Genomic DNA, 14,052 nt, shown 5'->3' on the forward strand with positions numbered 1-14,052 from the left:
GTTCTTTACATGGAGAAGTACAGAAGATGCTGATTTGGGATTGCCATCAGGAATCATCCACAGCTCAACACCAATGTGTTTGCTAGCTATTACGGTAATTCCGTACACACACACTCCGCCTTGGATTTGCTTTAATCGTGTAAATGAACGCAAGTCTAGATCAAATTAACAGGGTGTACAAACAAGCCAAGAAACACTTCACAGCAATGTATTTGAAGGACTTTCTTAGTACTCCATAATACTGTAACTCTCCAGCAGTCCTCGTTATTTTCTAGAAATGAGATCGGGAAGCTGCTTCTGCCCGCCCTGCGCCTCTTAATCGCGGAGCCACCACGTCCTCCTTTTTCTTTGTTTTTTGCTTTTGCATTTTTTGCTCTTGCTGGAAGGCTCACAACGGCTGCAAGAAGGGAGGCAGCATTTCCGCGAGACCCTCCAAGCCCAGCTGCTGACAGCGCCGCCAAGGGTCCACTCACCGGCCATCCTCCGTGTCTAGGCAACCGATCTAGCCTCTTCGAGACTCGGCCCGCTCGAGAGGCGGGAGCATAATATTTACTCGAAAGCGGGGAGAAGGTGAACCGGGCGGCGGAGAGCCGGGAGGGGGGGAGGAGGAGCAGCAGCAGCAGAATCACCTCAGAGACAGGAAGCGGAGGGAGGGAACAGGCGAGAGAGCGAGAATTGGCGCGTGCGATTGGCCGAAGCGCTGAACCAATGGCGGGCCGCGGCTTTTTGGCGGAGGGAGGGTGGTAACATGCAACGGGCGCCGGCCAATCGTCGGCGCCGTGTGTAGCCTGGCGGGCCAATGGGCGTCCGGCTCGCCCCTCCCACCTCCTTCCCCGATTGCTTCAGTGTGGCGGCGGCGGGGAGGGGAGGGGAGTCGTTAGAATCTCGTCGATAACGGAGCTTCTTCACCCTGCCGCCCCTCCCCCCCCCCTCTTGGCGGTCTCTCTACTCCCGCCCGCCTCCCAGCTAGGAATGGGGGTCGGTGGGTGAGTGAGAGGAGCTCTGAAGCGCTTCCAAAGGCGCCGATGGTTAAACGGGCGCTTGTCAATGTAGGCGCCTCGTTTCGTTATTGTCTTCTAAAGCTCTCGTTGGTTGTTTTTTTTCTTCCCCTCAGAACAACAACAACAGCAGCCCTCGGAACATGGGGCACCTTCGCTGAGGGATAAAGTCTCCCTTTCGTCTTCGGGCGGCGCTGGCGCTGGCTGAGCCTCCCTGCCTCACCCTCGGCACTCCGTGGGGTGGGGGGCAGGCGTGGAGAGGGTGAAAAGTGGGGGGGGGGCGGCGGCGGGGGGCTCTGTGAGGAAATGGAGGGACCCTCGGACGAAATGGAAGGAGCCTCCGGGCGCTCTGCGGAAGAAGCGGACCCGTCTCTCTTCACCGTCAAACACGAGCTGAAGAACGGTGAGCCTCTTGAAAGGAAGGTCTGGTGGGGGGGGGGGAGAGGCGCGAAATGTGGGGCTGGGAAGGAAGGCAAGCGCGCGAAGATCCCCGTGGAACTGGGGGACGCTCGGGGGGGGGTATCAGGGAGTGTTTGAGCTGCGCGTGAGGTGGTAAGGGGGGGAGAGAAACGGGGGAAGTGGGTCGCCGAGGCGCCTCGGGGCAGCTCTGGAGGAGGACGCTGCTCGATGGGGCTAAGGAAGGGGCGGCGACTAAGGCCCGCAGAAGAAGGGCTCGGGGGAGAACCGGGGAGAGGGCTTGGGGTGGGAGGTTGGGGAAGCGGGACGGGGAGAAGGTCTCGGTTGCAGCGCCGGACGAGGGGGAAATGTTTGGCGGCGGGCGAGTGGCAGCTGCGGGAAAGCGGCGAGCGATGTCAGGAGAGGAGAGACCTGCCGAGGCGGGTACGTACTTTGGTGAACGGAGGTCTGGGAAAGATGCCTCCTCCTCACCCATCGCCTTGCTGCGAATTTTGGCAGCGGTCTTCGTAGGAAATCGCCCAGGGCATTTGCAGTTTCCCCCCCTAGATTGCCCTGATTCTTCTGTTGCTCAAAAACGCTGCACGCTGTTATGCGCACGATATTTCTGGTAAAGAAACCTTGTTGTTTCTCTCACTCATTCCTCACCATGCATTAATATTGTTACTTTGGCAATTGTTGCTGTTTTAAGCCTAGGAGCCAACTTCTAGGAGCCGAGGTCCCTTGGGCTCCCCCAGTAAAATAGTTGAGGGGGTCCAGGCCTCTCCAAAGTTGATGAACATTTCCATTCAAATAGTGTGTGTGTGTCATGTGATCGGTTCTGCAGTGTGGGGGCTTACCTGCCCAATATTTTATTCAAGTTGGCACCCCTGGTTTTAAATAGGTTTCTTGGTAATATAGGATGCAATCCTATGCAGGAGGGGGATGTGTGGCCCTCCAGATGTTGTCCAGTGAGCTGTTATACTTGGACTGTTGGTGATGCTGGGTTGGGGTTGGTGTGAAAGATCCCAATGACATTTCCAAGTCCACACATTCCCCATGCCTGCTATGCATACTTACATAGAAGTAAGTCCCAGCGAACGTATGCCATTAGTGGAGTAATTGCTGAACCTCACAGTACTGAATGGGTACCTCCTCAGTTACTATGAATTGCACATATTATGGAAGATGAGGCAGTTAATGCAATGAAATCATTAAAGCCCGATAAAGCCCCTGTCAGTGACTTGATAGCTGAATACTACAAATTGTACATGAACTTTCTAAAGAAATCACTAGCAGATAAACTGCAAAAGATCGAGAAGATGTTGAGGGATGGGGAAACTCTGTCTCAAAACTGTAATGTGGATGTTGCATCTTAATGTCCTGTGTCATCTAAGCCTAATGAAATTAAAACTGACAAATTATCAGGTCCGGATGACATGCATCTGAGAGTTATCAAAAAATCAAATGTGAAATTGAGGATCTTCTGATAACATAATGTAATGTGTCCCTCAAATCAGCCTCTGAACCTTTGGATTGGAAAGTAAGGCAGTGTGACACCAGTTTTTAAAAAGGGTCCTGGAAATTACAAGCTTAATATCTGTCCTGGGAATACTGACTGCCCTTTATGTTGGAGGCAGAGCAGTAATGGATAAGATCAGGTTTATAGGTAGATAGATATTGAAGAGGTGATAGAGTGCAAGAGTGCCATGTTTTTGGAACAGAATGTCAAGTTAGAAAAATGGCACGTTCTGTGATCAGAAATGGAATTGTAGAGGAATATGAGGGAATATTTTGGTGTGGGAGAGGGGGGTAAACCAGAGGAAAACAAATGCTTGGTAAGAATTAACTGAAAAGGAAATGATTTAGGCATTGGTTTCAGATCTCATCTCTACTTTGTACTCATTTAACTTCCTTAGGCAAGTAACTTGTTTTTATCTAGATAATCTTGTTTCAGACAGTGATGAGCCAAATGTTCTGAGCAGCTCCCAAGCAGAGCATGAGAAAACAGGGGTCTTCTGTTGTATATATCCAGTGGCTGGTAACTGAAATGATACTGTTTCTGAATTTAGAGCAGTGATGGGGAACTTACCTCCATGCATACCTCTGCAGGCCACATTTGACAGGTGGGCAGGACCACCCAGCTGTCAAACACCTGATGTAACAATGAAGTCAGGGGACCTTTTCTGACCCCATTGCGATGCTGTTTGAAATGAAAACATAGGGGCAAAAAAGTTGTGTGGCACTTCTCAGTCATCAACAAAAAGGTGATTGTGAGTGCTGGGGAAGCACTATGCACTGCACTACCCAAACATTGACAATCAGCTGGTTGTCAGGGCTGGGGAAGCCTTGTCTGTAATTCTTCCCAAGTGCTCACAATTGATGGCGCATGGGAAGTACTACACAAGAGGCTTGCAGACCCTGCTGATCAGGTGAACAACAGTGTCTGCAAAGCCAATTTTGCCCAAGGCTTCCTTTGCTTGCACCACACCTGAGTTCATATATGACACCAGGTGTTGAGCAGGTGAGCTTTGCTCGGCTGAAACAGCCTCTTAGGCCACATGGGTTTCCCACCGCTGACTTAGAGATTTCATTTAGTTATCACAGCTAATGAGGAGGGTTTCAAGGGTGGAATAGGTAGAAGCTGCTCTGGTTGACTAGAGCCAAAGGACGGTGTGATGGGAATGTGTGGAGGAAAAGTAAATAGGTGTTTCCTTACAAAACCTGACTTCCATGCCAATGGTTTTCTGCTACCATTTAATATTATTTATACTGTACCCATTACATTCCTAACTTACCAGTAACTGGTAGTTGAGGGAAATAAGCATGGTACAAAGTTAGTTGGATAGAGTTACTATATTTAACCAATATATTAGTGTTTATTTATTAGGAGATTACACAGTACACAAGCTTAATACAGTACTGTCTCTTTAAATGGGTATATGCCACGTTAACTAGTTATTAGCACTTTAAATATCTACAGTAAAGGGTTTAGGGAGGTGGGAAATAAAGTGATCAGACAAGCAGTTCTACCCAGTTTTGATCTTTTTCAGAGCATTTTTTAATAATAGTTGGCTCAGTATTTCTATTACGTCCTCCTTTGTTTGTGTGTGAACACTAACAATATAGTATGCGATCTTCAGTTTTAAAATAAGTGCCACCATCTTAAACAATGTTTACTTTTATTGTTGTATTCTGCTGTATGTTGCCAAAGAGAACATAAAGTATCAAAATATACTATCTACTTAAGACGAGTTGACATCTGCTTTTCATTTTTTAATTTCTACTTTATCTCCTTACTTTGTGACTGTTATTCATCCTGACACATAAGCCAGCTAAATCAAGCAGAAATTGGAAGGAAACCATTGCAAAAACTCCCTGAATATTTCTCTCTTTTTTGAAATGATTATTAATGCTTCCCTCAAAACGGCTGCTAGGGAGGGATTTGTTTATAGTGCTTCATTTTCTTTTTACTGCTTCTCCCTCCTTTATCCTGTGCTTGATTGCTGCCTAAAATCTTGCATAAAAGCACATTTTACAGTATGTCACTGATTAAATTCTTGACGCATTAGTTCCAGCAAGAGTGTAGGCATCTTGTATAGCACTGTGGCACACCTTGAATTAAACATAGAATAAAGCCTTCTGGTTTTTCATAGATGCTAGGCTGCTGCTAATGGACATGATGTACTTCTGTAATGGCATACAGCTCATATTACTTTTAGTGTATTCATGCAAATGAATAAAATGGATAGGATAGGAACAATGCTTTGTTCATATTCATCCCAGCTACTTCAGGTATTGCCTCAAAATCACAATAATTTGTTATTCAAATAAATTGTTCTTTATGTTTTATTTTACATATATGAATATATGTAGATATTGCAAGAAAGAATCACATCTAAGAAAAACATATCTTTTTCAATTCATCATGGGCATCCAGTTGTTGTTACATTGGTTAGAAAAACATTGAAGTCTCATTTTGAAAGGCAAATAAACTTCACAGTCTTTCTTTTGTAGTGTTTCCTCAGATGTGGTAACTCTTCAGTTTTTCATGTGGTAACTGTTTCACACCAACCATTTCCTATGTAAAAATGTGATAAAACCACAGTGTTAGAACCTGACCACTTCAGAAATAAATGTGAATTAGCTCTGTTATGATTTGTAATAAAGAGCCCCTGAAATCATGCCGGTTTTTCTCTCTGGACCTAGTTAGTTGCACATAGTTCCCATTTGAATCTCACTGATTTAAACGGAAATTAAATCTAACCAAATAGGTCTGGATGCAACCCATAATTTCTACAACATGTTAAAATGACCCATGTTTCATTTCCTTCATAAATTAAAACAGTCATTCAAATAGCAAACTTGGTTACTGAGTGCCTGTCAGTTTAGTAGTGACATGTGGCTACCCAAAAACTATTGTATACTCCCAAGTGTATACTTGGGGGGGGGTGCATTAACTTGTAAATTATGATAACAATGTTAAAAGAACAAAAAGGGTTGTGAGCTTCCAGGGCCTATGGTGTGTTAGGGGGTTTCATTTGAGTGTTGCGGGGAATGGCTTGCTCAAACCCTTAAGTTGATTAGAATTTATAGGATGCATTTCACAGCCAATATCCCAGCTGCTAGTGCTGCTTCACCAAGTTGCCATGCCCTTGAAAAAAGGGGGAAGTGGATAGGAGGGACTAAGTTTATTTCACAGGCAAAATTCAATGCCTCTGAACTTGACCCTTTTCTCTTGAGGAAAGGAGATAAAAGATGGGATGCAGAATGTGTGTGTAGGTTTTGAGAATGTCAGGAATCAGTGGTTTTCTCCAGCTCAAGTAATGGTCCATTATTAGTTCTGCATCTATAAAAGAGTTGGGAGGAGAGGCAGCAAACAAGAAGGGCTGGGAACTTTTGTTTTCCCACCTCATTCTACATCAGCAGCTGTTGACAGCAGCAGAACTTGTGAATGTTGTGATGTCTCAACATAAGCTAAGTTCTAATCTTATTTATTCATTTATAATACAAAATGGCTTCTAAATAGTTTTAATACAATGTGGTTTGGGGTCTAGACATCTAGTAGCTATTGTTGATAGCAGCTGACAGCAGCCTTGACCTGTTTGTTCCTTGTTTTGTGTTTGTGTGTGTGTGTGTGTGTGTTAGACAAAGCTAGTAATTTTACACTGAAATGTTTTTGTGTTTTCTTAGCAAACTTGACTGGTCATGTAGAGAAGGTGGGCATTGAGAACTTTGAACTGCTGAAAGTTCTTGGGACAGGAGGTAAGAATAGGCCCTCTTTGCTAATTAAATATGAAAATATTAAAGCAATTGTTAAGTTAGTTTTTTTAAATTAAAAATATCTTAGGTTTAATGACTGCATACACAATATGTTAAATGTAAAGTGCTCTTGTTAGGGTTCCTGCGAGGGACCATTATCCTTTTCAGGATATCCTATTCTATTCACTTCCCCATACCCTGTTTTTTTTTCTCAGTAGCAGTAACAAGTAGGACTGCTTCTTTACCCTTCTACCAGAAGTGCTTCCAGACAAGCTCTCCTTCAAATTATACCATCCGTTCCCCTTTTTTTCTTCTTCCAGACTTACACTCAGTATTATATGGCTGTTGAGAATGCTGAATACTTATTGGGTTGTTTTCCACCGTAGGTTTTTGTTTTGTTTTTTTTAAAAATCTGCTTCTGCATGGGTACATGGGTATCCCCCATGTATTTTCTCCCTTTTCTCATTTTTCCATTTCTATTATCACTTTCCATTCAAATTCAGTATTATTTCAGTCAACAAGGTATAGAAATGCCATTGAGTTCAGAGATTCCAATAATTATCTTTCTATGTGTATAGGGTTGGAATGACTTTGATTTAGGTACTTTGCTCAGTTGTGAAGATGGGAAAGTGATAGGAATTGAATACTATGGTATCCAATTACTCGTACAAATATCTGTTGTTTTTTGAGTATTTTATACTGTGCCATATGTTTGTTTTTAGCTTATGGGAAGGTGTTTCTAGTCAGGAAAATAAGTGGTCATGATGCTGGCAAGTTATATGCCATGAAAGTTTTGAAAAAAGCAACAATAATTCAAAAAGCCAAAACAACTGAACATACGAAGACTGAACGGCAGGTCCTAGAACACATCCGACAGTCACCATTTTTGGTGACTTTGCATTATGCGTTTCAGACAGATGCAAAGCTTCATCTCATTTTGGGTAAGTTTTAATATAACAACGAAATATTTTCACTGAAACAAAAAAAAATCTAACATTAAAGTTCAGCGATTTCATGTTAAGAGTGCCAAGCTAGTCAATGGTATATATAATATAATATAATAAATATCCAAAGAGTTTACAAACTGAAGAATATGCTTTTTAAATTATCTGTTCTTATCATGGATCTATAAGGTTGTATTCAACATGCTCAAAGCAGACCAACTGAAATCAATAGACAACTTTTGCAGTGATCTGAAAGCAAGTCACATTAGAAAATACAAACATTCATGCATTATGTGTGTTAGATCTCCTGATAATGTTACAGAGGAAGCAATCAGGGTTGTACTGAGAAGAAGACAGAGGGTGGAAGAGTAAGGGGTTGGCTTGTGGTTCTACGCTGGAATGGAACACAGTTACACTGGAGCACCTGAGATAAACCAACGAGCTGCTGGTTGTTAGCTTTAAGCCATTTATAAGTACCTTCTGACAAATCAGAAGGAGATGTGTGTTGAAATTGTATTTATGCAGGCTACCAACTGTGTGGCAGCTTAGATAAGTTTTCTCCCTTCAGTGCTGACATGCCCCACTTCAGGTTCATGAATGTTAACACATCTAGACAAGACTATAATCCTGCCCCCCGCCTCACACCCTGCTTTTGAATATTTTCCTTTAATAACACAGCTTGTCAGTTTTGGTTTCCAGTTCACGGCTACAGATAGTTCAGTTGCATAACCCTTGTTCAAGCTTCTCTTACGCCTCTGAGAGATTTTGGGCTTGTCAGAGGCAAAGAGGGATCTCTACAAGGTGGCTTTAATCAAAATGGGTACCCCTGAAGCGCTTCATGGCACCTCGGTGATCTAGACATTTTTTTTAAATGCTGCAGACAAGTGGCTATTTTCACTTTCAGCAGTTGGGATCCAGGGAGAAGAGAGAGCAAACGCTAGAGTGAGGAGACTATGTAGAAGGAGAATTCCATTGTGATTGACTAGTCTAGCTTGTAATTAGAGAGACTGTGTTTACCAGTGCTCTCAAACTCTAGTGCTTTGAGAGAGAGAATTTTGCAAAAGTGGAATTTATGTATCTAAAGAAGATGTAAAGGTGAGAAGTCTGTTGTGACTGACAGGCCAAGTATATAATCCAGGGATTGGGCAACCAGCAACCCATGGGTCAGTCTTGGTCCATCAGGAAGTCAGATTTGGCCCATGAGGCTTGGACCCGTGTGACAACTTGGGCAGCCTCTGAATTGGTCCAAGCTGAATCAAGCTATTTTACAATCTTGTGGTTCGTGCTCAGTCCTGCTCTAAATTAACCTGTAGTTGAAACTCAATGGGCCAATTAGATTTTTGGTGCTTCCTGAAGGAGAGGGCCCTTCAAATTCTCTAATTGTTTCTTTTCCATTTTATGTTGCATCCAGAATTGCAACAGAGCATCTACATTAGTGGGATTTTGTTGCACATTCTGCTGAGTCTTTTCTCTTCTCACCCAACTACTCATGGTAGTTGCAGAGACTTTTACACTGGTTGTGCATTCTCTGTTCTAAGGAAAAAGAGAGGTTCAAATTCTAAAACTTCAGTTCCTTCTGTCTTTGCATCAAGGGTAATTAAACACACACACAAACATGCACTCTGGAGGACAAGCTAATTAGAGGACTATTTAGATTAGCACTGGTGGAAAGAGGAAGTGATTAATGACACAAGCCAGCAGGAGGAGCTTTTAAAAAGAAGGAAAAAACAGTGATAAGGAACCGCTACTGTGTTTCTTTTTGGTCTGATCTGTGGTAGGGGAAAACTTCATATGGTTGCTGAGAAAACAGACTGATTAGGCAAGGATGGCATAATCCCCACCCCTCTAAAACGTGAGTGAGTGAGGCATTGTCATCCCATGTTAAATGCCTGGAAGAATCCTTTGAGGGGAGAAATGGAACTCTGGGTCAAGCACCCTGGTAGAGTCATTTCTTTTCTATTACAAATGGTTGTCTCAGAGCAGCTTTTCCTTGTGGTCTGTCAGAGTTTTCATGTAACGTGTAGTTGGGTTCCTAAAGGTCTGTTATTCTTACTGAGCAAAATTGAGCAATTTAGAACAGATGATACTGCTTTCTGTTGTGTGTTTTTTTTTTAAAAAATAAAGCTACATTAAGTAATCAACTTCCTGTATCTTAGATTACATAAATGGAGGAGAACTTTTTACCCATCTTTCACAGAGAGAGAGATTTACTGAAGATGAGGTACGAATATACATTGGAGAGATTGTGTTAGCACTTGAACACCTGCACAAGGTAAAACTATGATTTGAACTTTTCTGAGAAATTCCATGTTTTTTGAAGTGCGAAAGAGGGGGAAAGAAGACTTGCGCTTTAAACTGTATAAACATTAGACATGACAAAATTCAGCACGCTGTTTGCAACAGCATGGGTGAAGAAGGCCTCTTAAAAACCTGTCTATGGCCAGTTGTCTTTCTTTTTTTGTTAATAGAATGTATACATTGTTTGATTATTTTTGAAAAAAACAACCTCAAAGTGATTTACAAAAAGTTAACATTTAGTTTCCTCTAAGATGGGTTGCTGTGCCATGCACACCAGAGATTGTGTGTTAAAACAAACTGGCCTGTTTCAAAACAAGCCAACAGCACCACAAGGCAGGATCAGATGAAATTGCAATTAACTGCTAGTGAAATCCTTCTGGATACACAGGAGAAGGAGGCGTGAAAGAGTTTCTCTCCAGCTTGTTCCAGGTTGTGTATTTAGTTATGGATTATTCTTAAATGTGAACTAATGTTAAGGTTCTTCCTATGTACAAAATACTTCCTTCACCTCCCACCACACAGCAAGTAGCGTGTTAAAAGCAGTAGCTAAATTACATGACAATGGGCCACTGGTAAATGCTATTTGTCTGTGGTTAATTATTGTTAACTTCAAACAAGTCATCTTAAGGTTCTTAGACTGGCAGGTTGAAACTAACCATATGTTTGAGATCAGGATGACATGGCCAGCTATAATTAACTGAAAGTAGAACCCAGATTCCTCCTCTTTGACCATGCAAGAAGAGGAAAGGGTTGAGAGAAGTATACAAGCCTGAGGATCACTGCAGTTTGTGCATATTGCACTAAACCGTGTTTTAGTGTGAAGCATGAACCCAGGCAGTGTGTGCATGAAATGTGGCTCACCGTATTTCCCCATAGCCATATTTTGGATTGTGTAATAATTTTGTTATGTGGGTCATTGACCTTAATAATCAATATTTGAGTCAATAACATAACGTAAGAGGAGCCTGCTGGATCAGACCAGTGGCCCATCTAGTCTAGCATCCTGTTCTCACAGTGGCCTACCAGATGTCTTTGGTAAGCAGGATCTCTAATCCAGTGGTTTAGAGATAAATGCATAAGCCTCAGGTTTGTGCACCCCACCACTGGCATGTCAGAGGATGTCAGAAGCATTTGCTTCCATTTTGTGTCTTGCGTCATTGTGTATAACCTGGGAGAAATTGTGATTAGTTTTAACTATAGATTATCAAAAGAAGCCAAACTGGTTAATGATCCTGCTTTGTAACTGCAGTTCTAGATTCAGAGATAGCAACAAACAGTGGTTAATTGGAAAAGTTTTTCTTTCTAAATGAAGATATGTCATCATTTCTCAAATATTTACGCTATGCTTACTACACATAGAAAAAGTCTTCTCTAGTCTGCCCAGAAACTTCAGTTCCTGTTTTGACTTACCAATCATGCACATTTAATTTAGTTTGCTACTTTGATTTAATGTGGGTGTTGCTGGGCCAGAGCAGAGTGAATAAAAAATGACCAGCACTACAAAGAAGACAGTATCGTCCAGTGTGTCATTTCCTTTATTCAATAAACTGTCATGCCTGCTAGTTGTAATAGGAGTATATAGAGTATTTGATTTAATATTCAGAATTATTTCTAGAGTTAAGCAGCATAATATTGCTCTAAAATTAATAAAAAGCAGGTTATCTTACAAGTATACAAAATACATTTCTCCATTTGGTGTTCTATTTATATGTTATTAATTTAGTTGTAAATTAATGTCAGATCGGCACCATTTTTAAATATACATATATGAAGATGTATTCATAGGAAACTTGATTTAAATCAGGCCACCCTGTGTAAATATAGAGCACAGATAGGTTTTTTAATGCTTATAACCACACCTCAGTATATTTAGCATTTTAATAATTATGAGCATGCTTTAATATGCTTACTAGTATATAATGAATTTAATTTCTTTTTTTAGTTGGGAATTATATATCGTGATATAAAACTTGAGAATATTCTGCTTGATTCTGATGGCCATGTAGTACTGACTGACTTCGGCTTGAGTAAGGAGTTTGTTAGTGATGAAGTGAGTATCTGCATATGAAGTGTTTGAACAAGTGATTGTATAAATGAAGGCAGAACATAAACAAGTTGAAATATTAGCTCTCATTGAAATCATCACATATGCATTTGAGCACAGAATTTGCTTCATAAGATTGTTCTCCAATGGATCATATGTCTACAACATAGTTTGTAAGCCTACAATAAACCATGGTTTCACATTTGTTTCTGCAAGACAAACCAAGATTGGTCTGCTGGGTTCAAGTACTTAGACAAGCTACACTTTGGCTAAATCATGGCTTAGTGTTATGTGCAAACCAGGAATTGTCATTTTACTAGTAAATACCTACTTTATCATATTTTTTAAAAACAGAGTAATTGTTGATGGTTTGGCTCCACTTAGGCACCTGGTGGGTTTTTTTGTGATGATAAATGACAGCAAGCACTACTTTGGTAGATCAGAGAATGTAGGTTAATAAAAAATAAAAACCTTAATTCTTATATGAAAACCTGTGGCCTTCCAGATGTTGTTGGTCTTAATCACTCATCAGCCTCAGCCTGCGTGATCAACTTATATTTATAATATATGAAGTAGCATCTATTCTCAGAGTTGTCAGTTTGGACCGATAATAGAGGTGCTAGGAACTGTTAGTCTTTTCTCTTATCCTCATTTTGTCTTGTGATTCTGATATCAGTTAGTGTGTTGTGTGCCTTCTTTTTTTCAGAATGAAAGAGCATATTCCTTCTGTGGAACTATAGAATATATGGCTCCAGATATTGTCAAAGGAGGGGAGACAGGTCATGATAAGGTATGCTTTTCCTTAATAAAGCATATGGTGAAGTTTGTAAAACATTTAGATGTTGCTGAGGGAAGGGAAATGTATCCCTCTGCTTGTGGCCACACCTCCCTACTTATGAACTCACTGCTACCAGATAAAGGGGGAAATTATTTCTATAAGACTACCCCAGGATGAATCAAGTTACACAAGTTAACCCTATAATCCACAAATGAACAGACAAGAATGATGGGCGATAGACAAAAAGATACGTAGTCCCATATAATATGCAACAATCCATAAAACAAGGTGCATCCAGTCAGTCCAGGACAGTAAAGCCCAGATCCTTCACATTAGTTATAATAATTTTACTTTCATTTATAATTTATTTCTATTTTATAAATTCATCTATCTTGATTTACCTCTAGCTGTGAAGATAGCTGTCTGGATAATTGTTATTTCTTAGAATAATTGTATTGGCTTAGTGTATTTTTCTGCTTTTATAATTTATATGATTATTTTATAGGCTGTTGATTGGTGGAGTCTAGGTGTTCTTATGTATGAATTATTAACTGGAGCATCACCTTTTACTGTTGATGGGGAGAGAAATTCACAAACTGAGATATCTAGGTAAGTTATAAAATTGGCTGCAAATTATTAGATTTTTAAACTCCACTTTTAAAGAAAATATTATTTTATATAATCTACATTTGTTTAACAATTTGTGGAAACCAGAGTACAATAAAAGATGTAGTGTACAAATACTACAGAGCTTGACTGGATGTTAAAATATAATCCATTAAGTAAGCACTGGGTAGATATATCTTTGCTACTTATCCAGAAATGATTTTAAAAAATCATATTTAATATTTTTCTGAAAGCTAGTACAAAGTTGAATACTTATTTTGATTTAGGCATAAATTCAAAGAGAAGCAAAGTCTGCCAATGTTTTTTGAAGTTAATAAATGCAATTGGAAAAAGCAACTGCATCTTAGAAACATTCCTGTATAAGCAGCTAGGATACATCAATTAATGCAGGAGTTTTCAAACTTTCTACTCTTAGAGCCCATGTGAGACTGCTGAAAATTACAGAGGCCCATCAGTCACAGAAATAATTACTGATTTTATAATACACCTTTGGAAATGTTTAAATTCTTTGCCACATTGTTTTCCTTCTGGCAAAGAATCCTGTAGCTCAGCTTTCCGCAAGTTAAGTACAAACATTTGCTCTGGAGGTATTATTACTCAGCTGTTCTGTTTTAGAAAGAATTTCCTGATCCAAATGCTGTAAGTGGAGATGGATTTCTCTAATTATTTTTACTCATCTTCTGTAATTTCCCCTCCTATTCTCCTTTG

At 40.7% G+C, this 14,052-nt stretch overlaps 2 protein-coding genes across 5 annotated transcripts in view; one reads left to right on the forward strand and one right to left on the reverse strand.

The window, feature by feature from the left end:
• Positions 1 to 597, reverse strand: part of DGLUCY (D-glutamate cyclase) — a 35,911-nt gene extending 35,314 nt beyond the window's left edge. For all 3 annotated transcript variants that reach the window (XR_014168476.1, XM_081911716.1, XM_081911717.1), the window contains exon 1: positions 474 to 597. The gene's annotated coding sequence lies outside the window, so the exon portion shown is untranslated. The remainder of the gene's footprint in view (positions 1 to 473) is intronic.
• A 260-nt stretch (positions 598 to 857) lies between these two features.
• The window catches only part of RPS6KA5 (ribosomal protein S6 kinase A5), a 29,888-nt gene continuing 16,693 nt past the window's right edge, over positions 858 to 14,052 (forward strand). Inside the window, exons 1-7 of one of the 2 annotated variants that reach the window (XR_014168186.1) lie at positions 858 to 1,401; positions 6,585 to 6,656; positions 7,376 to 7,594; positions 9,754 to 9,869; positions 11,838 to 11,945; positions 12,646 to 12,729; positions 13,223 to 13,326. Coding sequence is in view for 1 of the 2 variants with exons in the window: in XM_081910608.1 (XP_081766734.1) it covers positions 1,305 to 1,401; positions 6,585 to 6,656; positions 7,376 to 7,594; positions 9,754 to 9,869; positions 11,838 to 11,945; positions 12,646 to 12,729; positions 13,223 to 13,326 (800 nt within the window). In the remaining variant the exon portion in view is untranslated. The remainder of the gene's footprint in view (positions 1,402 to 6,584; positions 6,657 to 7,375; positions 7,595 to 9,753; positions 9,870 to 11,837; positions 11,946 to 12,645; positions 12,730 to 13,222; positions 13,327 to 14,052) is intronic. The other variant, XM_081910608.1, reaches the window with a different exon arrangement.

Source organism: Podarcis melisellensis (assembly GCF_964234715.1).
Source record: "Podarcis melisellensis genome assembly, chromosome: 1".
NCBI lineage: Eukaryota > Metazoa > Chordata > Lepidosauria > Squamata > Lacertidae > Podarcis > Podarcis melisellensis.